Consider the following 25,574-nt stretch of genomic DNA (forward strand, 5'->3'; position numbering starts at 1 on the left):
CGAAGTGGAGCGCCAGAAGAATCTCTCCATTCGTTCCGGATAATTATCTCACCGGATTCGGTTCCAATTCGGATTCGAACCCGCGAGCACGGTAGGTGAATTTTGGCGGGGAGTATAATTTTTGGGACAATTGAGGATGGGAAAAGCGGGATCTTCCGGTAAGAAAATCAGACGGGATTCCGAGATCCGCCGCAGCATGTAGTCAACGTCAACACCGTCTCATTGGATCCAACGACGTCGAATCGCTTATCACGAGCGATGTGATGCTCACAATGAAGTTCCAGCGTCGCCGCAGTCATTGCGGATGTGATCGTTACGCCCCAGGTAAGCTTTAGCTCTTCACGGTCGCGCCAAGCGCTGCACTGTGGCCACAGTGTCAGTGAAGAAGATAGCTGAATATCAGCAGGCTTCAATTGTCAAGGCTGCCGCCGCCGCCGCCGCCGCCGCCGCCGCTTTCGCTGCTACCATGATCTGAGCCGGGGCTCTAAACGAACTCTAGGTCGAGCAGCAGGCCGCTCCCTCTGAGCGCCAAAACCTAAACCGGTCTAATCCGTCGCCCGCTCCGGAGCGACGAACTACTCAATGGACTCTGTCACTCCGCCAGCCCACGACAAAGACTCGTCCCTCCGCCGGGGTGTCTATCGACGCGACAGTAGGGAATGAGGAGCCCGCTCCGTACGGATCTCGAACCGAAAATGTCACGTCTACCCTGAGAGTTCGGACTCTTGAACTACACGAGCACTCACCTCAATTGCGGATGGTCCATTCACTCCGACCCCGTGGTCTCCGTTCTGGACCACAATGGGGTCTCCAGCGGTCATCGTTGTGACGATGCAATCACACGGCACTGTATAACGTGTCCATAAACGCTTCCTTTGAGCTCAACGCTGAAGCGTTTCCGATAAAATGGCGGTGAAACTATAACTTTAAAACTTGCACCGAAACGCCGACAGAGGCAATGTTACAGAGCTAGCTCTGATCTGTCGGCTCCGAAGCAAAAGCTGGCCGTGTTGGCGAGAGGAGGCGCCCGTCTGCCGATCCGCCCGAGTGTTCCTTTACTACTACTCTGAGCTCAGTCAGTCAGTCAGTCACACTGGGGACTCGGAGAGTGCCCCAGAACGAGCGCCATACGGATCGAGGCTGCGATCCATTCGTCGACTACAATGCCCTTGTGACGAAAGAATACCCGGCTCCCATAGAATTTCAGGGGTTCGTAGTATACCCCAGTGACAGTTCGGTTTCGTATCCTCGCCACAGAGGGCAGCACCTGCCATGGGCGTGTACTCCTCGCGGCTTCTGCTGCGCCTGCCGCAGCGGCGAAATTTTCTCCGTGTTGCTCACATGTAGTTACCGGACTTGTGGTTGTTGCTCTTGTGGCAGCAGCAACAGCGGGTCTGAGAACTCTCTCCTCTCGCTCGATTTTGCCAGACCGGGCCCAGAAAATATCGGATGCTCCACCATCATTACCACCGACACCAGTGGAACCTCATCCACGGCTGATGGAGGCTCGTATCAGACTCCGACTGGGGAGACCAGCTGTCGCTCGGCTGACTAACAGTAAACTCGGTCGCACGCAACTGAATCCCACATTTCAAATCACCATTTAGTCGCAGAGTCATCCCTATGAATATGCATAGAATGTTCGAAACGAGAAAACGGCTGTCGACGCAGTCGACAGTTCGACAGCAAGCTTCCTGGAAGGTTGACAATGGCGCATTCGCCTCCATCCGTCCTTAACTAATCCTTATCTCGGTTTTCGGCTCATTGATTTTCCTCGATAGATCAAGCTCCATGACATGGATTCGTGGTCAGGATTGGGAGGACAGACCTCACGAATCACGAAGTCCCGAATAGTGAAACCCTGTCAGAGAGCTCGGCGTCCGCGCAGACGCACCTTTCTCCAACATCGCAAAGCTCCGCGGTTCGCTTATCACTGATCAGAGACGGACCATTATCTTCCTTACGCTGTCCTGACAAGACAAGACCTTGACGGCGGGTCGAAAAATGCTCTCGCGATAACCCGGGACCGAAGTCCCAAGGGGCGACAGCTCAGCAACGAAATTCTATGAACATCTTCGAGGAGCATCAAATGGAAATATTTTCGGGGGAGCGGCCGAGAATACACGGCTAGGGATAGTTTTCGGAGCGAAGTATTGCGAATTGGAAACTCGGGGACTAGAAACGGTTGCCTCGATCAATCCGCATCTCGTTAGTGATACTCCACTCGAGTACCCCGAAAAGACGTTCCGCTTGAAAGGAGGATTGCCGTGGTTCAAGGAGGCATTCTCGAGTAACACGTCAGAGAGGCGAAGGTACGAGTCCGGCGCGATTTCTTTGCGGAGAGCATCGGTACAGAGCTTTCGTGGGCAGAGGGCAAGGGAATCTCAGATGATCTCTCTAGAAATTGACCAGATTCGAGAGGTCAGGCATTTATTGAATTCTCCAAGGGAGCACGTCGGTTATCTGGAGTTCCCCCAGGACCCGGGAAAAGTAATGGTAGCGGGGAATCCACGGAGCCGTGTGGCGCCGAGCGGCTGCGCCCTCGACCTATTGGTAAACAAGCTTCGTCGTCTGCTAGCAGTTGTCCTGGTGCTTCGGGAGAACGAAAGACGACAAACACCGTTCGGTCGGTCGACAGCGGGACCGGTTGGAGCTTTGGAGCGGTGTTTCAGTTGCCGCTCGCTTGACAACAAGAGGGCATGGTCGTCTGACTGAGCGGTTATCAAACAAACGCTCTATAGGCATCAAGTGTTACGTCAATTCCCGGCATGCGCTGAGCACCTCCCTCTCATCCAACACTATTCCACTCGCCAGCTCGTTCGATAGCTCGCCGTTTAGAAGGATGGAATCCCTAATGGAATATGGCGAGTATATCTACTCTGTGCCCTCAAAATTCGCTTTCGAGCTGTCACTTGTCGCATTCGCGGTGTGGATGTGGAAGAAAAATCTCGCGGAGTCGAACTCGACGCGCAAGATGACGGACCAAGAAAAAGCTCAAATACTCGCGAATTTCACGCCGGAACCCTTATGCGACGATATACCTGAAGACCACTATGCCCTCAACCCGAGGATCGTTTCGGGTCGCATCGGTAAAAGAATCACCGTCAACGGTAAGGACTGCCTGAACATGGCCACAAATAATTTCCTCGGCCTCTCCGATCGACCGGATTCGAACGAGAAAGCCACCAAAGCGCTGAGAAACTACGGCGTGGGTTCTTGCGGACCGAGAGGCTTCTACGGGACCGCTGACGTTCATCTCGAGCTGGAATCGCGTCTCGCCAAGTTCATGGGCGTCGAGGAAGCGTGTCTCTACTCGTACGGATTCTCCGCGATCTCGAGTGCCATACCGTCTTATTCGAAGAACCACGATGTGATCTTCGCCGACGAACAAGTTAATTTCGCCATACAGCAGGGTATAACTGGCTCGAGAAGCACGGTCTACTACTTCAAACACAACGATCCGAACGACCTGGAGCGTCTACTGAGAGCTCAGGACGAACGCGATCGGAAGGATCCGAAGAAAGCGAAGAATGTTCGACGGTTCCTCATCATCGAGGGTATCTACATGAACACGGGGACCCTGGTCAACCTTCGGGAAATCGTGAAACTCAGAGCAAAGTATAAATGCCGCCTGTTCTTAGACGAGACCATTTCTTTTGGTGTTTTGGGCGCAACAGGAAAAGGTGTCCGGGAGCACTTCGGAGTGCCAAACTCGGAAATCGATCTTATCGCCTCGACGCTCGAGCATTCAATCTCGAGTTATGGCGGCTTTCTGTGTGGATCTTCGTTCCTGATGGAGCATCAGCGCTTGTGCGGTTTAGCCTATTGTTTCTCAGCCTCACTGCCGCCGCTGCAAGCCGTTGTGACCTTGACGCACCTAGATGTGGTGAGCGAGGACCCGGAGATCATGGAGAAACTTCGGGAAAACTGCAAGAAAATGCAGAACATGCTCATGGAGGGCCTGACCCATCTCAGAACGGATAGCCACCCATTGTCGCCGGTGAAAGTCCTCGTTTTGTCTGAGGCTGAAGACCGCGTTGTAGCTGAAGAGAAGTTGAATGCAATTGTGACCTTCGCGGAGAACCACGGGGTCGCCCTGACGGTTTTCCGGCGGCTTCCGAAAGAAGAGCTCCTCGAGCATCCTCCTTCGATCAAACTGACTGTCAGCAGCTTGCTCACTGAATCTGATATGAAGTCTGTCGTTGAAGTGCTGAACGAAGCTTGTTCGCAACTGTGAAACTATGTTGGACTAGGGACGAAAAAGTTGATAGGAGGCAGCGGCAATATTAACTTATGAATCGAATAATGTCCTTCTCGTAGCTTTCATCAGTTTTGTTCACGAAAGAAAAGGACACAGCTGCCGTCGCCCGTGCCTGTAGAGATGAGTGGTGTTCTCTGGTAGGTACACAGATGACGTCAAAAATGCAAAACACGATTTCCGAGGCTCGCGACGTTCCTTCGGTGCTCGAACTCAACTTGTGGATCATCTTCCCGTGATTGTCTACTCATTCAGCATCGAACTCAGTTCTTTGTCGGCGGTAGTTGAGAATTCAGAGCGAATGGAGAATTGTGGGGAGCGACAGGTTATTGCAAGCTATTTCTTGATTTCCATGCAGCTTGCCAGGTTGCCAGACGATTAATCAAAATAAAGAAGTTTCAATTATTTTGAGTGAAACGAATTCGGTTACCATCAATGATTGGTGCAGGTGTTGATAGACCGAGACCGGACAAGTCGTTGCTGGACGATTCGATGCCGAGACTATCAACACTGGATGACTTCTCCAGGAGCCTCAGGTCTGGGTATACAAGCCCGAGGAACTCGATTGGTAAATTGTGAATCTGGCGATCCGGATGCCGGCCACCGGAAACTCGGGTCGTCACCCAGCAGGGAGAGCTTGCATAGATTCGCAGGCTTCAGCTTGACAATGTTCATGTCAGTGACGTCAATCGATCCTCTTGGTGTTACACTTCCTCAGGGAGCTCGCGCGCGCTGGGAAGACCAGCATATCTCAATATTGAGAGAGGCAGCGACGGCTGACCGAGATCAATCTGTTGACTGCATTACTACAGCTGATTGAGAGATGTGAGCTGACTGAATTCATTCCTGGCGAAGTTTTCAGCCATGATAGTACCATTTTCCGTCGGTTCTCTTCACAGTCGAAGAGGAGCACTGGGTTTTGAGCGTCTCTCTACACAGAAAAACCAATGCAAGGATGACTTGGCTGAAATTGAAAGTTGCGTGGGAGGCGAGACTCCTCTGGCTTGTTGTGACACATCGATACTTCCCAGATCTTGAGTCCTCATCGGCTGCTGAAAGGCGCTTTCTTTGTTTTTCCGGGGCAGGGTGCTATCCAGCTCATTTTAGAAGTTGTGTTGAACATCGCGTACCGAATCATAAAAAACAAGAAAAATATCCTCCAAATTGCCCTTCTTCTCGATTGAAAGCTTTTCGAGCCCCCCTGTGGCAATCCCTGGATTACGTCCTTCCCTCTGTCACAAGCGATGCGTCAGGAAGACTCTTATTTCTCCGTCGCCCTGACGACAATTGGTTGTGGGTTGTGGCGAATGCTTGACACCCGATGAAAAAAGCATGACTGAAGCGCGATTCCGAACTGATGAGTGTTGCGAAAAACATTTGAAGACTGTAATGCGTCTTTTCTTCAATGTCAAGGATGTGGAAGACTTTAAAGCAAATGTTGTTCCTACAGCGGACACGACAGAAGACAATATAGCGATCGATCTTTACACGGGCTTCGGTGTGGAGCATGGTTTAAGGGAAGCAACTGGAAAAGTCTATCGTAGGTCGATTAAGGATACAGAAGGTTTGACTTACAAGATCAAATTGACCCCGGAATTCCCGAATATTTCGACCACGAACGTAGATGTTGGAGACGGTCTCGCCTATGGCGCGATAGGAACTCTTCGAAACATCGAATGCCTTGCAGGCGCTCATGATGGAACACAACTGAAACTTGTGCGAGTTGAATATGTGAGCGAGGAAATTGGCCGTCATTCACGACTGAAGTACCGAGCACACGTCCGAAGCAAAGCTAACCTACTCAGCGAACGATGGGTGCCGACTGAATTACGCATGGCACGCAACAAGGGAAACTGTTCACAATTGTCCTCAGAGACGCATCTACGGAAATCAATGTCATCGTGTCCGAGGATCTTGCAGACGAACTCTTCGAGTGGATGGAAGCTTCGGATGATCATCCAAAAGTGAAACAGTGTAAACGCGCACCGCGGTGGCACTGTCCCGCAACTTCGAGGAGCCGCGCCGCCCCCCTCTATATTCTTATGAGAGTCGCTTTTCGTCCTCGAATCTTGTGGGGACCGAGGAATGTCAGGCATTCCGCTGAGCGAGCCTCCATCCATTTGTAGTGGTATGGAAATGGATCGATAGTGATGTGGATTCGGAGCTCTAGGCCTGCGCAGACACTATCCGCCAGCCTATCCATCAATTCATCAAGACTTCATGCATTGGCGAATAATGATTTAGTAATTATTTATGCGCGAAGTATAAAACGGATATAATGGAGCGTCCATCGAAGGATATAATGGAACGCCCGTTGGGGCTCTATCCATGAAAATCTGTGTGTATATACGTGAAACAGGGGCGATATCGTCGATCGAATGGGAACTTTGGTATGGAGGAACTTCCTATAAAATTTTGCCTCGGATCCATCGATTTCTCCGTGCATTCGAAGGAGAGCTCGGGTTCTCCCAATCTCCCAAATTCCTAGATTATTGAAGTTCCTCTTTCTCGTCCATTCTCGAGCTCCGGAATCCTGTACCGAGCTATTCCGAATCGGGAATAGCGCTGGACGATGGATGCAGATGGCTTGCGTCGGGAGATGATCCTCCAACGAACGCGGAAGGTCAGCTCCTCGATATCGACGGCGCGGCGACTCCGGCATTCCCCTCGCAATGCTTGGGCGGCTTCGGGGTAAGCTGACAGAATGTATGGCGAGATATAGAGATATCAAGGAAGTGGATACTATCACCATCAAAGATCGTTTGGGTGAGAGTATAACTCACGGTTCTCCTCCCCATGCTCGGCTGATACTGATCGGGCTTCCCCATGCTCGGCTGATACTGATCGGGCTTCCCCATGCTCGGCTGATACTGATCGGGCTTGCCCATGAACTTCGAGTTCTGGAATCCAGGAAACGGCCTGTCGTCATGGGACGTAACCGATGCGGCAGCCGACAGCCGAGAACTATTGCCCCCCTGAGAATAATGAAAACAAGATCCGAACATCAAGACTTCACATACCTCGCAGAAAACGAGCCTTGATCATGAGGCAATTTCTTACGATCCCTCAAGGTACGGAAGCGGATGCATCAGTGCAGGGCAGAGTCCGATATTCAAGCTCTGCACATCCCCTTCTATTGGGTCAAAAGCCACCTACCAAGCTCTTGCTTGCGTCGAGGCACGGGACCTTGCGATGGCGAAATCCATCAAGTTTCCCGGATCTAATTTCCAGATTTCCGATTCCCGTGTAAGCTCGACGACTTCGCGGCCTGACGAGAACCGAGATGAGGAAAGGCAAACCTGAGGAGGCGAGAAGAGGAGATACGTTTGCGGATCCTATGTTGAGTCGAAAATGAAGAGGGGAAGCTTCCCCAGTGTTTTCCTAAAGCACTGCGAGAACGCTACTCGTCTATGTGTCGCACATGGAGACTGTATTATACCGTCGGCGCAGCGTCGAAGCTATTGCGATAAGGCTGATGGGGGAGCGATTATTCGGCGTCCATTATGCGTATAATGTTCTTCTAGTCCTCCGTTCCTCAGGCAGGATCGGATAAAAAATCAAACTAGGGGAGAGCGATAAGATCCCACAAAACTTGCTCCGGACTCCGGACTTCGGCGCTTTTTGTGTACATCCGCGGCAGATCAGGGAGCTGAGCTCTCACTTATGCCGAAAAGAACTGCACTTGGGAATGCAGCTTGAGCTCTACCCTAAACTCAAAAACCTAATGCGTAGATTTACTGCTCTGCCGGGTCTCCCTCACCGATTCCGACTCGATGAAGCTCTCGGGAATCTCAAAAATCCCTCGGAGACGGTTGAGCTGATTAGACTCATTCTGCCCAACTTGCTCCTTTGGAGGAAGTGATAGCGACTCGGCTTCTCGTCTGCCCTCGGAGTCTATCCCGGTGAGCGCGTTCGTTTTCTGAGCTTACTCACGGAGTATCCCATACATATATCTCCCACTGAAGTGATGAAGGCTTGTCGCGGAATCGCTGTGATTGTTCAATCACTTTATGATCCTGGGAGCTATTTTCCGCGCTGAGTGTGCCGAGGCCGGCAATGACTCAAAACTCTCTCATCCACTGTACGACATCTTGCGGTTTGGAGGGTGTGTAATTCATTTTTACTGCGTTTGGTCGAGCTAAATATTTGATGGAAGATTAGAAGCGCCGCGCCCAGTGAACTTCTTTTCTCTGTTCTCAACCTATAGGAGATTCAGGTCAATCTCGATTTTAGCGTTCGTCGGTTTGTGCCGCAGTTATTCGAATTCGTGGAGTTCGAGCGACATTCGAAACGCATCCGAAGGAAGCCGGTGCACAACTAACGTGATGATCGCAGGATTCGTTCGACTTGACCGTCCAATCGCTCATGATATTCTGCTCTGTCTCAAGTAAGCCTTGATTGGAGGATAATTTGGGGTCTGAATCGGATCGATTCTCTCGAGAGGGACCTCATTCTACTCAGGGATCTCCTGAAGACTGCCGTCACCGCGGGTGTAAGAGTGTAGTCAGCTCGATGGGATGCTGCCAGAGCTACGACCTCCAGAGGCCAAGCAAAACCGGCCGCGAAGATGTCGGACCCCAATTTTTCGAAGTCGATCTCGGAGTCGACGGACTTTTCGAGCGAACCATAAGTGAGGAATGTTCCCGTACCAGAGGAAGCGTTACGCTGACTTCCCTGCGGCAGCTTGACCCGAAAGCCCTGACAGGATCCCAAGCGAATCATCCAGATGAGCCATTAACCGGGTGAGTCGATCCCCAGGTGATCGAAAGTTCGAAGAGCATGTTTGTTTCCTTCTTTTCGAACCCGAACGTATCTGTCACCTCTGAATCGGAGTTCTTTCGCAGAAAATCCCAAAATGACAATTCCACGGCAGCCTGAGCACTTCTCGAGGATTCGGATCTTGATTTAAACTGATCAGTGACTTCGGAACTTCCTTCAAACCCCTATCTGATACGACCAAGGAAGCCCCTGGATTGGAGGCTGATGAATATTAATAAAACTCTCTTTATTCTTCTAATGTTCAGGGAAATTACTGGCCCGCGAGCACCCATTGAAGCAACGATGGTACCTCAGACTTCAATGACTTGAATTCGGACATGGCAGATGCCTTACCTTCTGAGAACCCCGTTCAAATATAGCATATAGCCAAGCTATCGATCTGCCGCAAGAATCGTGTCGAGAAACCTTCCGAGGTTCTTTTATAAACAAGACTGTTCTAAATGAATTCCAGCTTAGGTATTCGCGCTGCGGTATCTTTCCCGGAGATGGCTCGAGAGGGAACCATGGAAGATCAATCAGGAATACGCCGACGACAGCAGACGAGAAGCGTGTACATACACACGGGAGAAAAGTCTGAAACGAATGCCTTCGCTGCTCGGGATCGAAAGTCGCCAAGCGGGGAACTTCGTTGGATAGGAGCCTGTTTCCCCTCGTTCTGAAATTGCGTCCTAGGCAGATGATTCTTTAAGACAGGGATTGGAAGTCGGGACCTACCAGCGTACGCAGAGTCTGAGCGTATCTCCGACGGGCTTCCTGAAGAGATCTATGAATAAGTGATCGAGTAGGATAATCGATCGCTAGTACAGAATATATAATATGGTATAGAGCATTGCGCGAAGACTGTCTAGTCCCTCGATGTGTCCCAGGGAATTCTGAAGTCAGATGCCCTGCAATACTGTGCGAAGTCGGTTGACGATCTCGCATGAAGGACGTTATTTCGAAGTTAAAAATGGAACCTCTCCTGTTGCGGATCGATTATCAAGTGGATTCTGGCTTCTAGAGTAGCTTGAGTTTAGAGGCCTACTTCAGAGGGTACTTTAAGCGCTGAGCTATCATCCTGGAGACTCTCCATCCGAACCCTACACGCATTTTCCGTGCTATATTATGAGGTACAGCAATTTACATTTACGTCACCCGAATCCCGGTCGGGACCATCATGAGGACTTGTACGATTTGGGAGCAAACTCGGTGTGTCACGAACGGAGCTTCCAGCCCTTCGGCTGCGAAACTCTTCGGGAAATAAAAAACTGCAGTGAATAATGGCGATGCTCATCTCTATTGTGATCGAGATCACAAAATTTTACAAATAACCGGGTGGCCTGTCCGGAACGACTTGGCGAGCTTCAGAAAACGATCAAGACGAAAGGGACTTCCATTCGTCATCCGAACGACGCATACCGATCCGGTCCCCGATTTGAGACGTTGTTTACTACGTCGCGACGTAACTGCTCGCGGTAAGCCGTTCGAGCATGCTAGACTAGTAGGGTAGTCTCCGAGCCCGTGATTATTCATCCTGACTGCTGTCGTGCTTTCAAATGGTTGCGGCCATTCCGAGCTCCATCCCGAAAAGTTTACTTATCCTGGGAACGCCACCGAAGAACCATCGCGGAGCGAATTCGCTATGTCCGAACCTGTGTATAGAAGCCGCCACTGAGAGAATGGCAGTTGGACCCGATTTCCGCGATTCTTAGTCGCATCCGGCGACCCGCCACTCAGTCTCACTTCTGAGTCATCCAAGTTTTGGGATCTGGTTTCTAGCTCCGTGATACAAGCTCATCATTGGTCAAGTATCGAATATCGGATTCACAAAGCCGATGCTTCTCTAGAGAACGCTTCCCGTTCTCTCTTCACCGATATGAAGATCACATGGCGAGTCCGTTGACTCCCATGCAAATACGCTCTGACCTCTCGAGAAGATTTCAAGGGAGTTCCCTCGACATTTCATTGAAAGAGCTCCCTCTCGCACCGAGGCTCGGACTCGAGCGCAACTTATTCCCTGACTCTCAACCACGAGCGTCATGTTGAGTGATTAAGTCGTAAATTAATTCCGTGGAGATCCATAGGAATCTGCGAGAGCGTGACTCAAGGGCTCATCGCAGGGAGCGGTGTTAAGATATCCGTCCAGACTTTTCCGTCATCCACTGCTCACTAGTTTGTCGGATCGCTAAAACTTAGAAGTCGAAATATCATGCCCGAGTCAATTTTGCAAAGAATGAGCTCGGTGAACCGATCCCTGATTTGGTCGACGTGTAATAGTACGACGTTCGATGGAATCATTCTCAGATAGTCAAGGGTCTCGATTGGGGCTAGAATTGCGATTTATCTCAATGATTGCGTCGCAATGCTCAAACTACTGATATCTGTTTTATCGTTCGCGATACGTCGTTGAGTCCACTGATCGGTATCCCGACAGCAAGAGACGCTTATCCATACGCGAGATTATACTCTAATCCATCATTTTTGGAATATGCTCGTTAAAGACAGCATGAGCACCGTAATCACATCAGCGACTATTTTTCATTGAGTCTAGAATGAAGGTGAATGGAAACTGAGTCCGGGTGCGCCCATTCGCCGCACCGACAACTCGGTGAACATGTGCGCCAGTCTCTAGGGAACACTCACGACGATTTAGTGAGAAAGTGAGATTTCCGGCGTGACTTGATGCAGTCGCAAGTCTCTCTCATTCTTTGAATGCGGACCGATGGCTCGACCTGTCGGCAGTGCAGTTTAGAGAGAGCCGTTTTGCCTGACCTTTTGCAGGCACTACCAAGGTGTGGACACGCCGGAGCAAATTTGACACACGATGAATCATCGATTACAAGAATCCAGGATCGGCGAGACAGAGACAGAGGGAGATAACCTGCCGGCTTAGAGCCGTATTTAGAGCGACGTTAGAGCGAACTCGAGCATAGTTCGTGTTCGTTTGACGGATAGATCGCCAGTGCCGGAATGGGAAGCGACGAGAGCCATCACTATCGTCCCCACAACGGTCACCATGGTCATCATGGTCATCATGGGCATCATGACCACCATGGGCATCATAACCACCATGGGCATCATGACCACCATGGGCATCACGGGCATCATGACCCTCATGGGCACCACGGATCCTATGACCATCATGGGCATCATGGTCACAATGGGACCACTACGACTGTAATTGTGCCTCCGGTTCAGCCACCGTACAATCCTGGCCAGCACTACGGGCACCCAGGTCCGCAGCACATTCCTCCAGGTTATTCCACGACGACCCCCCACGATCACCATCATCACGGACACCACAATCCTCAGATCCGTGAGTTGTCGTGCACTTGAGCCGTTCATCCTATCTCATCGGAAGTCGAACAAAGTCGTGAGATGGGTGAGCTCTCCAGATCGAGATCAAGCGCTCAATCACTACGCTTTCCCATCTCATCGCTTGGTTCGTACTCAGACTAAGGAAATGAGGAATTCCGGCGATAGGAGTGAACCGTTCCCCCTCCATCGAGCCGCCTCCCGATTTCCAAGGTGGTCTCCGAGGAATGGGTTATCCGAATCCGAACGATTGGAGCGATGTCCGCTATTTTAGCCTCGGAAACCTCTTGGTATCATCAATAGATGATCTTGCCTCCCATGGTTATCATGAGAGAGTGTAATTTCCAATGCGGAACGCGATGAATCGTCAGCATCGTCTTTGAGCCTTCTCCGCATACGTTTCTCAGCCGCTTCATCTGATTCTTTCATGGCTCGACGCAGGCTAATTCCGTTTTCTGTGGATCATGACGAGCCGATGTCATCTTCTGTGGCTGACCTCGGACTTTGCGGAGCTTATTACAATCGACGTGACATGAAGTCAATAGTGTTTTAACGGTTTTCTCTTACAGCTGGAATTGATCCTCCGAATGAATTTGAAAAAAATCCCCCTCTTATTTTTCTCCAGATGATCCCCATTATCGTCCCCCGAGATGTTGATCAAGTCTCGCAACCTGGATGGAGACGAAATGAAGCGCTGGGGAAGAGGAAAACTGAGATCGATAGGTAGCCGAAATAGGTACCCCGCAAAACTGTAAAATAAAGGTGTTGCTCTGAACTCGATTTGATAGTTTAATAGATGAAGCTCTTTTCATTTTCCGCACCTGTTCGTCTCGATCCGAATCTGCCGACATTATCGCGAAGATGAATTTTTCCTCCCAGAGGCTCTACGCGCAGATCGCAGATCCGAGCCTCCGAGAGAGCTGTGAGGCGTGATTCACATTTACCAAATGCTCATTTTCCCTCAAAAAATATTTAATTTTAGTGGGTCACTCGGCGCATCAGGAGCACCCGTGAAGGGAAGAGCAAATCTCCAGACGATTGGGGTTTGGTGCATGCGAGTCTGCGCTACTTTCCAAAGCTCCGCGGATTACTTCATGTATGACATCAGGGTCTCTGCTGGGTGACGAGGATTTTTTGACGGAAATTCTCGTTGAATCCCTCGTCCGTGAGATCGCGCAGTTTTCGGTGAACTCTGCCAGATGAAATACACCGCCAGTGAGAACCTCCGTCGAGTGTCTGTTCTTTCTTTCACGCTGCACCAAAAAAAAGTATCATGAGAAATTCCCTCACGATGGACGTAGAGCAAGTGGAAAATCGTATTTCACTCCATGGACCCTCGACCCGGATAAGTCAACAGCCGCTCTCATAGCGTATGTCGAGCCATTGCTCCAAGAGACCCCGAGCAAGCTTCGAAAAAACTTGGTCTATCATACACTAGAGAGGATCCAGCGTCGGGTCGTGGGGTGGCTCTCGATGGTGGCTCCCGATTTCTGATAGATCCGCCGATTCTGCTATGCCTCGCAGATGAAATGGTACACGAGGCATGAATTGGGCTGCATGTCAGTTAGCAATATGTTTCGGCCTCGACTCAAGCTCTTCCATGGAACTCACACGGCGAAATCCGGGGGCACTTCTCTAGCGACTGGTCACAGGCTCTTCTACGACAGCTATTCATCGGAAGACGTCGACCGAAGACTGCCGATTTTGGTGGAAGTTTCGCCCCCGTGGATTCAGCTGGAAGGCATGGAATAAACCCAGGGTCGTCATTGAGAATCCTACGGATGTTGACGCGGAAACAAGCTTCCACGGACCCTCGTTTGATTGATGGACGGCTGAAGTGGTTGATAGATGTAAGGGTCAAGCAATGAAATGTGAAATCTTCCAGCCAGGCGACGCCGATGGTCATGTTCAACGAGGGTTCGGGAAACCACGCTCTTTGCCCCTAGCGACCACAGAGCGGGACGCTTCCCAAGCATATCCAGCGAACGGGACCGGCAGCGTCATTATGACGGACTCACGAGCCGTGCCTTCAGAAAATTTCCCCGATAAGTCCCACGACAAAACATTGCGTCATTCTGTTGCCTTCAGGGGAAGCACATCCTTTTGGTCAGCACATCCTCTTCCGTTTTCTTCGGTGCCAGAAAAGCGGCGCGTTCTAGATGAGGAATTCGATCGCTGAAAAAGCCTCCAGAGCTTCATTCTAGAGGCGTTGAGATGCTCTCTGTGAAGCGTACAAGGTGATCTTGCTCCTGCCTACTCGCTCTCCTCTATTCTGGTAGCGTGGGCGATACAGCCGAATCGGAATCAATCTACGAAGAGCCGCATCGCGATCACAGGCGTCTGGTCTCACTGTCCCCTCAATGTCCACGCTCGAATAATGTCCTCGACTTTTTCCGCAGCTCGCAACGGAGGGCATCAGGTAAGCAGAACCAGGAGCGGTTTCAGTTTTCGCTCCCCGGGGGGGGGTGGAAGGCCCGGACATTCGGATGGACTGCGAACAGCATTGAACCAGTCGACGTAGAATATCGCAGATGGGTGTCGGAGGGCAACCGGGTGGCCGAGGTCAGGAACAGAACCATCAAAGTCAGAGCCTCTACGTGTTAAGTCACCCGACGTTCTGATTCGATCTGCACCCACTCAAAAAGTCTCGATCTTCTTCATCTTGCTCACGACATCATCAATCTGTCCACGACGCGGTGGCGTAAACAGATTGACAGATCGGGCTGCGAGGCAGGATGCATCCCGAACCAAGAGAATCTGAAGCGCACCTCCGGGGATTCGAAGTCAGTGTTGCCAAGCGGAGGGAATACCATAAATATTCCGATACGAGTCCAACCTTTTCGAATTTCGAATCCCGCCGAGGGGCTTCTATCACAGCGGGGCTCTTTACGATCCGGAGTCGCGGAGTCGCCCGATGACGTTGATGAGAAAGACGGGAGTTGAAAGAGTTGGATTTCTCATGAAACTTAGGAGCCCCCCCCCCCTCATAAGGCCTCCATCGTAAAAAGGCTCGTACTGGAATATTGACGGTTAGTCCGTCTGTGGGTTACGATTCCCATTGAACCGATATATCGCTGCCTGTATTCGAGACGCTTCTCCATGAAAACGAATACTTGGCGTGATGCCACCCACAAGCTCGACCCACTCTGGAGCGAAATAGTATTACTTTCAGTTTTATCGAAGAATTTCCCAATCCCTGTCTCGATCTTTCAGTGACCGGGCCAAGGCGTAGATAGCGATTGGAAAGCCCTTTTCGAGTAAGATACAAGTAGAGAGAATTCAAGATACGATATTCCGATCAGCTACCTCAGGCAGATCTCGCAGCAAGTCTTTCCGCTCCATGATATCTTCCAGCACAAATGATCCGAGGTATTTGGAAGCAGCCTTTATGACAAACATTTCCACCTCAGTCCGCAGAATGGGAGGCCTTCCCCGAGTCTCGCCGGCCGAGAAGCCGTGTACCATGTGTTCAGGCGGATGGAAAATTCTCATTCCTCGTCCTGAGTGTCTGTGCGAATGGCAGTCACGGGACTCCCCTAGTCCGAGTCCGCTTGTCGTCTGAGTATCCTGTTGGCAAACGGAACGCTTGCTTTATCCGTAAGCAATTTCGCCAGCCGGCGATGACGCTTTCAGCTGTATTAGACCTTGCAGGACTGGCCCGCACCTGAGTCGATCGAGAGACAGGACCCAGGAAGGCCCTTCCAAGTTTTACAACGCCTTTCCCACCACTCTGATTCCACATGGCGCATGCACAGATACCCGTCGTCTCGAATCTTGTCACTGAAGGTCTAATCACTCAAGCATCCTCAAAACTACAGCTGCTGCGTATTTTCGCTCATCAGATCGGTATTTCTTCCGATACGCTATCAGCGGATTGAACTCCGATTCGGTCTGTGAGTGCCGGAGTAGGACTGGATCCAGAAGCGATAAATAGGAAATTTGGCCCTCTCCCACGAGATGTTGATCCTTGTGCTGATTTGGAGATTTTTGGACACGATCCCACTTGAACGACAGACGCTTGGGTCAAAACGACGTCGAACTGCTAAGCAAGCGACGGAAACATTGAGGAATCTGGCATTGGATTTCGGTCACGGCCGTTAATCGCGGTCAGGTCCCCATCCCTCGAAGACCGCGAGGGACCATAGGCGCCAGGTTGTAAGAAAGTCCTCATTCTTCTACGTGTTTCTTACTAATGATTGTTTTCCTCTGTTTCCTCCGATGTGGGAGGATCGCATAACTTCTTAATTTCCGGCGCAGGAGAGACGAATGAAAACAAGCTTTCAGCATATGTGGCGAGTGTAATGGAATCGGTTTATTCGTAACCCGTTCTCAACAACTTGCCTGAAACAAACTGTACGGCGTTTTCTCTCTATTCTCGGGGAGCTGATCCTCAACTCAGAGGAAAGCGTGGAAGTTCTCCCACCACAGGCACACGATTCCTCTGAGGTATCTTTTCACGCGTCTTCCACCTCCCGAATCTGACAAGTTTCCCCTGAATGACTTTTCTTCGTTGTCAATGTTTTCATTTTCGCCTCTGCTGATAACATTAGCGACGCCCACGCTAGTCGTCCTAGAAGTACGGAAAGTAAAAACTCTAGAAGTTCCTTGAGAAACCTCTCGATGCTCTGGAACTGGCCGACCTTCGAGCCAACCTTGCTTTGGTATAGCATTTCTCCGAGGCGTCTTGAAATACCTATCTATTTGTTGTTGTTGTTATTATAAATATTTGACGTGATTCTCTGCATCCGTACGATGATCACCCCTTTGAAATAGGCGTTCGGAATCGAGCGTCATTTCATTCTCACTCATAAATGTCGTCGGATCGACTCTCTTTCTGGGGATTCGGATTTCTTACTTTTCCATGAGGGGGAAAGTTTGCTCTTTGTTTCATTGTCGCACGCCAGAGCAACTCTTCCTTAGCCTTAGCTACACTAGTCCACACCGTGACGAGGACAAAACATATATTAATGGAAAGCACTGCTTAGTCAAGGCGTATAAAAGAGTGAGTTATGCAACTCCTCCACATCCCAAGATTAGTAAATGGTCTGTCTGAGGGAGATGCATTGATTGTCGACGGGTCTGGGTATGATCCACGGAGTTAGAGAATTGAATGCTAGACACGCGAAACCTCCGAGCCGCGGATTCGCCGCCGACAGTATTCTATTATGTTCACCGTGTGAATGGCTCATCAGGGTGCCGTCCCATGTCCCCGTTCGTCCGGAGTTGTGAAGCCGCTCATCGTGAGAGAGTTCTACCCGAAGGAAGAAACATTCCCAAATTTTCTGACGCGATTGGATTACCTATACGAATATGTTTTCCACCGCTACACTTCTTCTAATAAATGCTGATCGGTTCCCTCATTGGATTTTCGAAGAGGGCTTCTTCCCTTCTACCCGTGCTGACCTCTTGGCCTTGGCTCCGCCGAGGTATGCTCTGTAGAAGAACAAGGCGAACAAAGCGAAGTACGACAAGTACATGTATATGGACCACAGCGCAGTCTGGGGAACGATCGCGCACGTTGGACCCGTGAGGTAGGCGTGTAGAGTTACGTAAAAACCTACGGCCATTTGAGTGATTTGGAGGAGGGTGATCGACCAATTCGACCACGCCGGAAGTTTCACGTGAAGAGCCCTAGCCGCATAGTAGCTGTACATGACACTGTGGATGGTGTAGTTCATCACGACGTACCAACGTGCTGGAGCTATATGCTGTTGGTAGAAGTACCAACTGAAGCACAGCACGGTGATGTGGTGATACCAATGAAGGAAGATGAGTGGACGTTTGCGGAGCACGAGGAAAATCGTGTCGACGAGCTCAGGGAGCTTACTCAGGACGAACATCCACGTCCAGAAGCCGGCGACACGGTCATACTCGATGTACGACGGATTGCAGACTGAGTGCTGGAATCCGAATTTCCTCATCACATGGGCCAATTCGGGGACTGTGCGACATGCTCCAAGGATAGAGAAGCACGCTAGGAGGAGATTCCATATGACCAATGGTTTCTTCAGCTCGAATGCAGAGCGCTTCAGCATGTACCTGCGAAAGGAAATGACGATGAAAAGATTAATCCGTGTTCTGCCGAATTGTTCACTATGATCTCATGACCGCTCGGTGAGCGAAATCGTTGCGGCTCATGATTTTCCGCGCGCACCGAGCTCAACAGAAAGGCTACGCAAGCGTTTTGGAAGACTGCGTTTGGAAAAAAGTGAGAGGACTTTGCGAGTGAAGTCTGGTCAAGATAACGTGTTTCCCCAAGAATTCAGAACCAAGAAAAAGCTTTTGACGGGAAATTTCTGTTTCGCTGCGTTGCTCGGAAAATTAGACGTTGAGGTTCAATCCTATCGACACGATGACTGAGCACGGTCATTTCGAGCCTTGTCCGCAGAATTCTACAATGTTGAGTCGACCAGTTGGATGCAGCTACCTTGGAACTTCTCGGCCCAATAACTTGACAAGTCTCAGAACTTTCACCTCCCTATCAAGGCAGCTCTTCGAGTGGATTCAAGTCGTATTTTTCGCAGTGGGATCCCGCGGTTGAAGGTCGTTCGAATGCAATGAGGCTTCATCGAGCCATTTGTAGGATTCCCGGAGAATCAGAAGATCCAGGGGCGCGCGAAGCGAATCAAATGCTTGTATAAGCAATGGAACTGCGTAATTTTCGGGCACACGGTCTATCTGCCTCACATATGCTCAAACAATCTCCTCGTCCTCAAGAGTCTCTGACACCCGAAAGCTCCCTCGAATATGTAGCTCGCCGTTCCCGGCGGCCCAATGGCCACTTGAAGGACCCAGCGAGATCAATTATTATGCGTGACGAGGAGGGATCTGCGAACTGCTCTTCGAATGCGCTATTCTCGAATGTTTTCGCACCTAGCTCGCCGTATGAGATTCACGCATATCGGGATTGTCACCGCGCAGCGCTGTCATCATTACGTCGAGATGGATGGGTCTCCGCCTCGGAGAAACCAAAAACAATAGACCAGAAACTTCCCTGATGGCCTATTCGCCTTTAATGATTCTTGAAATGAAAGCGACGCTCTCTCACGAGGAGTCCTCAGGTCGATCCTTTGTGGCGCCTAGGAAGAAAAAGATGATCGGAAAAGTTGAGCATGAGCAACTTTTGGAAGACCCGGGACATCGTCCCCTACCCTGGGTGCTTCTGTCCGGACCACAGTGTTTCCGTTGCCCTCGACACACCTCCAAGCTTCATTCGCGTCAAGATTTGCCAACGGTTCGTTTCATTTGTTGAAAAACAGACTTATCGGGCCTCACCTCTCCCGATTTCGCATTCGCCCTACTTTGAGCTCTTCCCTGTTATGCGACATGTCGTCATTGAATGCTTTTTCGCCCCGGTGTGTCGTTCTAATCCACTTTTCTTCGCGGACCATTGCGTTATCGCCCACGAGAAGCCCACGATCACTTTCCCTCGGGTGGTCGAACCGCTTTCGGTGCTCGTAACAGTGGAACAAGCGTGACGCAATCTATACGGCGATGTGTTTGCGATTCTGACACCTCGATACGGAACGGCTATGTTACTCGATGCTCATGGAATCGAGGAATCAATCGGATTGATGCCTAGATTCCGCTCAAGTCACGAGAATTCAATGCTTAGCCCGGGAATGCGGTGTATAAAGTTTCTGCTTCTCGGGTGTCATCGCCGGCAAGGCCGGATTGAAGGGTAATACATTTCTGCTCTAGATCGCTTTCAAATTCAGCTAAGGCTCCACCGACAGGATGCTCTGCGCCTTGACGCAATGGAAGGAAGCGGAATGCGCGACAGGCGGAGCGGATACTCTTCGCCAGAAGGGCTCACTGAGCTCGAATCGAGCGGGAAAAGCGGCATCCCGCCCTTGATCGATCCGACGTCACCATTTGCGTTCCCAGAATGGCAAACCATGATTTTGTTACCATCTTCCGATCAAACGTCTCATCCAAGGACACTTCTACCGGACGACTTCACACTTCCGCAACGTTTTAGTCTGCCGAATAGAGAGAGCAGAGACGTCGTTGACGATTCTCGAGCGTCGAGATGGATTTGTGGATACGTTAAGACAGGAAACTTACTCAAAGCACCCTGAGCTGCTTGAGCGTCCCGAACGTTGGCGACACGAGCGCGGAGCGCATAGGAACCACCCGCGTGAGAGTCCCGCGATAAAGCTCTCCGATTGACAGATTCGGATATTTCGATATCTCGAAGAGTTCAACGCTGCCAAATCTCGATCGGACCACTTCACCCGCAACACCCGTCCCGTGTAATCGTTTCCTCGCGCTCGTTCCAGCGCAGTGGAAGCTGCTGATGACCCTTATCTTATCGAGTAGTTCGTATGCGGCGAGATCCAGTTGAATCTGCGGGTTATGTTCTAAGCGGGTTATGTTCGAAAAATACGTCACGCGCCTCTCCGCTGTAGATGGTCTCGTCCGAGACCGTTCGTATCCTCGACACTTCGAGCCGATTGGGGCGACTCGTGACTTCCGCCACGAATTATCTTGGCTCTTGGACGAAGTTCTTAAGAGGGTTCCCGTGCCCTCTGATGCTCGCCGGACTGTACGGCCGCTTCCATTCCTTCTCGTCGAAGGAGTCCTACTCTACAAAGCTGACCAACCGAGTCCGAGAGTTCGGAGGAACGATGCCCCATCACGTTTATCACCAGCGCCTTAAGAAGCCCTGCTGGGTCTGTTCCCCCGCGATCAATAGCGAGTCGCACCGGAATTGGCAATAAATCGCGATATTTTCCCTGTCAAGCGGACAACTTCCGATCGCGGTTTTCCTCCCATCGCTCAGGCAACACTAAACTGTGTTCGGAATCCGATCGAGGTCTTCGTGCCTTTGAAACAGACGTCACAGTCGAATTCATTCAAAGTCTTCGAAGATCAAGGAAAGATCCCAGAAATTTCCACTTTTGCGGAGTCGGTCGCTATGACAATGGGGCGGAACAAATCGATCCCGTATAGCGGGAATTCGGTAGGTAGATGAGCCGATTTTCAGAACTGTCTCCATAGGAATAATTGCCGTGAGCAACGATCAACCCGACGGTAGAATAGCATAGAGAGGGCCGAGAAATAAAGAGAGTCTCATCATCCTTCGGTCGGTAAGAGACCGAGCTCCAAGAGTCAAAGAGGCATCTCGTCAGCGTCTCAAGAATTACGACCCATTGGGCCCGGACCCGGACACACTTTTTCTGTAACCAGGCGACGGCCTTCCGTCGGCAAACAGAAATAAATGCGTTGTTTTCTCTCGCTTCTGATGTGGTCGCATCCTTGAGGTGGTATGACCTTAAACCCCTAAACCCTGACTTACCATTTGATTCCGAAAACTAGCGAGAGGTACAATGCGGCCCAGTAGAATGACGTGTGCCAGTTCTGATGCATCCAAAGGCGGTTGGCATCTTTGTCGAATTTCTCCTCGAATTCGAACAGAAACGAGTATTGCGGCTTGACTGTCTCGATATCCACACCCGATTGGGCAACGAAGCAAGTGCCATTCCTGAAAACAAACCGAATATCATGAGAGAACGGTCAAGTAAAATTAGAATCACGCGCATGTGATCCACGGTGCTTCATCTTCTGTTATCACTTCGCAGATACAGTGATCGGAAATTATTTCTAAGCGCGGAAGACCTCCGCAGCATGGAGCGGACGAATGAATTCAGTGTCAATGTCAACATCCGATCCGATCAAATCGCGTTATCACTAGAATACGGTTTCGCTTCGACCAAAGTCTCCAAGGAAAGAATCTATTCTCGTTGAATTCTCGTAAATAAAGAAACAACCCGATACCTCTAGGCGCGCATAATGGCGACGACGGACATTCGTCATTCCCCCGCAACGCCTAATTCCTCCTATTACAGCAGAGCCATCATGACGAAAATAAATGTTTCTATGCTAGTATCTTGGCTCGCAAGTGTCAGGATTCCGACACCAGATGTTCATCCAACAACACCTGATACAGTCGTTCGATGAGAAAACCAAACACCATTGAAAGCAGTCGGACCAATAAGAATCTGTTATGCTCCCGCGGAACCGAAATCATTAGCTGTCGTTGAATGCCGCGATGCCGTCGATGACGACAATGAGTGTCCGTTTCCGACGCCTCGGAGTTTCATTGAAAGGATGTTTGAAGCATCATTCCCTGAGACGACGAACGTCATTCCCGAGAACTTTTTCAAAAACTCAGAATCCGGAGTCGATTTCGGTTCCCCGGTGCAACATTCCTTAATGACAATGGCTCGTCGATATCCACGCACTCTGTAATAGCCTTGTTTTCTTCTGTCGAGAACCTAAACCTTCTTCGCCTCTTCCGACTGTAGAGATTCTTCACAGCTGCGCGAAACATTCGAATGACCTTGACGTGGAGATAGTCCAGCGACCGCCGAATGACCGGCAGGCCGGGCGGCCGGCCGACTAACTAGCTGACTGACTGACTGACCGGCCAACCAAAGCAGTAACGACCGTCAACTCTCTAAAGCGCCATCAGAAGGGGCATATGACGCGACGATTAGCAACTTTGTGATTATCTCGACCGTGTCAACACACCGACCACCGACTTCAATCTACAGTGGGGCTAAACTGTGATCGCACAAAACGGTGAATGAAGATCGTAAACGACGACACGGACGGAAATGGAACAATCCCCATCAACGGAATGCCTGACGCTGGTAAGGCGCGATGTCGTCTCGCCCGCTCGGCTCAACGTGCGTCCATTGAAGCATTCGTGAAGACACTGCGGAGACTCAAGAATTTTCGAACTTTGAAGTCGCTCCGGTGCGGATCACCTGAACCGAGGGCTTCCTAGTCCTACCTAGACGAAGGGATCTTCATTCTCAATTTTTCTGTCCGGACGGACAATGCACCATCTGCGATTCCGACATCCTGTAACCTTCGCGGGAGCGTCGTTCGTAGCGTAACATCTAGTCGGCGGATCACGGTAAAGTGACAGAGATGAGAGTCAAGTTCCGCTCAGCCGTTATTTTCAAAATGAAACTTTTGTTGAGGAAGATGGCCCGGCGCGGAGCGGGTTATTGTATTCGTTCGGATTATTGAGGTCGGAGGTGGTCACGTTAAGCTGCATAGGTACCTCGCGATGAGGATCGGATAACGGAAACTGTTGCCGCTCGGAATCTATACGAAAATGATTCAGGGAGAGAATGGAACAAGTACCGGGTGAAAGTGGCGACCCGGACTCGGGCGGATACTCACAGGGGATCGCAGTACTCGGCGAGCATGGTGCTGTGTGTTGACAACGTTGCGCTGGGTTTTTGTCAAAAAGGATTGGCAGCGAACAGTCCGGTGTACAACGCACGAGAAACTTGCGAGATATTGACTGTCTCCTTTGTGGCTGCCGGCCGATGACTTGAAGCTAACGAGGCAGTGGTTTTTAAACACTACCACGACACCGCAATCGCTGCTCCACCATCACCAGCAGCACTAACACACCGTGGTGGCAATCGTACGGAGAGAGGGGAGGGAAGGCGACCGAGCTGGAGCGAGCGATGGGTCCGGAGAGGGTAGGGAGCGAAACCCTTCGCGCTCTTTTTCGAAATCAGCCGAAGAACTCACCGCGCCGTATAGAAGTGAGCATGAGTACCCGTGGGAGATACTCTCCTGCGGGAGAACGCAATTATGTCTCTCCTACTCAATTATTGCTTGCGCCCTACGATTAGATCCCTGGAATTGCCTGCGATCGAGAGAGTTCTCTCTGCGAAATCGTCCGTCGTCTCCGTTGCTGAACGGAGTGACCTGGGCTGGAAGGAAAACTTGTTCCACCTGCTTCCTCCGAATTTTTATAGACATGTTATCACGGATCAGGGCTCCCCGAAAATTTCTCGCCGAGCCCCATTTTGATGTGAAACTACGCCCCACCCACACCAACGCCCCACCTCCCACAAGCTCCTACTGGGGCGCACATGGACTCTCGCCCAACCGGTGCGGCGCGGCGTATGCTCCGCTCTGAGAAATCTCCGTAGAGATCAGGGTCGTAAAACTCGAACACCCTGTTGGCGAATTTCGATTACTGATAGGGTACGCCGGCCAAAGCCAACACCTCGTGTCTATTCGAAGAGGTCAATTATGCCTCATGTGGAACATCGACTTGAAGCCATCAAGTCGGAGGAGTGCCCTCTCCTCTTCATCCCGACGTTGATACGCTCCAGATCCTCTTTGGTCACATGGCCAATCAGGAATTCTAGCGGAAATCGGACTTCGGATAAGGATAAGAGACCTGCGCAGGCCAAAAGAGGAAACTCAGCGGGCTTATTTGGCCCGTGAGCTAGTGATTTGATACCCCTGCTCCATGTACGTTGATAGTCTCACTCACTCAGTGATTATCCGTCACTGCTGGCAGTACTTGAAGGGTTGCCGGTGCGAAGATTCGTGGCTCTTTTCGGGGCGAAGGTCTCAATACGGGGATGTCCTTCTTGAGTACTCGTACTGGGTTTCAACGGGATGTGGGGTCGGGATCGGAATGCCGGGGTTTGGATGAAGCGAGCGCTCCTTAATGATCCGAACTTCTAGTAGAACCCTGTTAACCTTATTGAGAAGGGCTGAAATTCCGCATGATATCTAAAACCCACTGTTCTGATCGGCACCGGTCAAGCGAGTCCCGATCATTGGATTTCCGACATGGCGCTTAGAGCCGGTCATCTTCCAAGCTATCTGGCGATTCATCTGATGGATGGAACTTCATCATGTCGAAGTGCGAGCCTCACTGATCCTGCGCAATGAACGCCAGCACACTAGGAGTGATCAGGTTTTCTACGTAATGCCGTGAAGCCGTCTCTGAGGTCTCCCGTGTTTACTTACTGTAGTGAACCTAGGAGGCCATGATGGTTCTTCCCGATTACTTCAACTTATGCATCGGTGGAGTATGCGAGACGAATCCAGGCGAGCCTCAGGAGCTTGAAACGTCGTCTTCCCCAAATCCTTCGTGACCTGAAGCTTGGAGTCGGGAGATGATCTCGGATAAAGGGCAATGTTCGCGCGTAAGTTTGGGCGGAGAGCAATCGAAAAGAGACTTTTCACCCTATGTTTTCGACCCGTTCCATAGTCTTCATTAAGCTCTCCAACTAGTGTTGCGATGAGCTGCGCATGGCTGAGTTTCGATGTCCATGAACGATCTCTCGACCAGAATTCATGCTTGAGCCGTCGCCCAAAGCCGAAGTATGGCGCGGCAATCAAACTCACAGCCGAATTCAGCACTTGGAAACCTGCATTTTCCACTCGAGATGGGCGTAGTGCTAATTCG

At 50.7% G+C, this 25,574-nt stretch overlaps 2 protein-coding genes across 2 annotated transcripts; one reads left to right on the top strand and one right to left on the bottom strand.

Annotated features, from left to right (window-relative positions):
- The first annotated feature begins 2,610 nt into the window (after positions 1 to 2,610).
- Spt-I (serine palmitoyltransferase subunit I) lies at positions 2,611 to 4,667 on the top strand. The gene has a single exon (XM_003741452.2). The coding sequence runs from the start codon at positions 2,843 to 2,845 to the stop codon at positions 4,235 to 4,237; it is 1,395 nt and encodes a 464-aa protein (XP_003741500.1). The 5' UTR covers positions 2,611 to 2,842; the 3' UTR covers positions 4,238 to 4,667.
- Positions 4,668 to 16,621: 11,954 nt separating this feature from the next.
- Baldspot (elongation of very long chain fatty acids protein baldspot) lies at positions 16,622 to 23,799 on the bottom strand. Its single transcript, XM_003741453.1, has 3 exons — positions 23,531 to 23,799; positions 21,633 to 21,818; positions 16,622 to 18,370 (listed from the first exon to the last, which is right to left on the bottom strand). The coding sequence occupies exons 1-3, from the start codon at positions 23,554 to 23,556 to the stop codon at positions 17,689 to 17,691; spliced, it is 894 nt and encodes a 297-aa protein (XP_003741501.1). The 5' UTR covers positions 23,557 to 23,799; the 3' UTR covers positions 16,622 to 17,688.
- Between the last annotated feature and the right edge of the window lie 1,775 nt (positions 23,800 to 25,574).

This window comes from Galendromus occidentalis, unplaced genomic scaffold (genome assembly GCF_000255335.2).
Source record: "Galendromus occidentalis unplaced genomic scaffold, Mocc_1.1 scf7180000077182, whole genome shotgun sequence".
Lineage (NCBI taxonomy): Eukaryota > Metazoa > Arthropoda > Arachnida > Mesostigmata > Phytoseiidae > Galendromus > Galendromus occidentalis.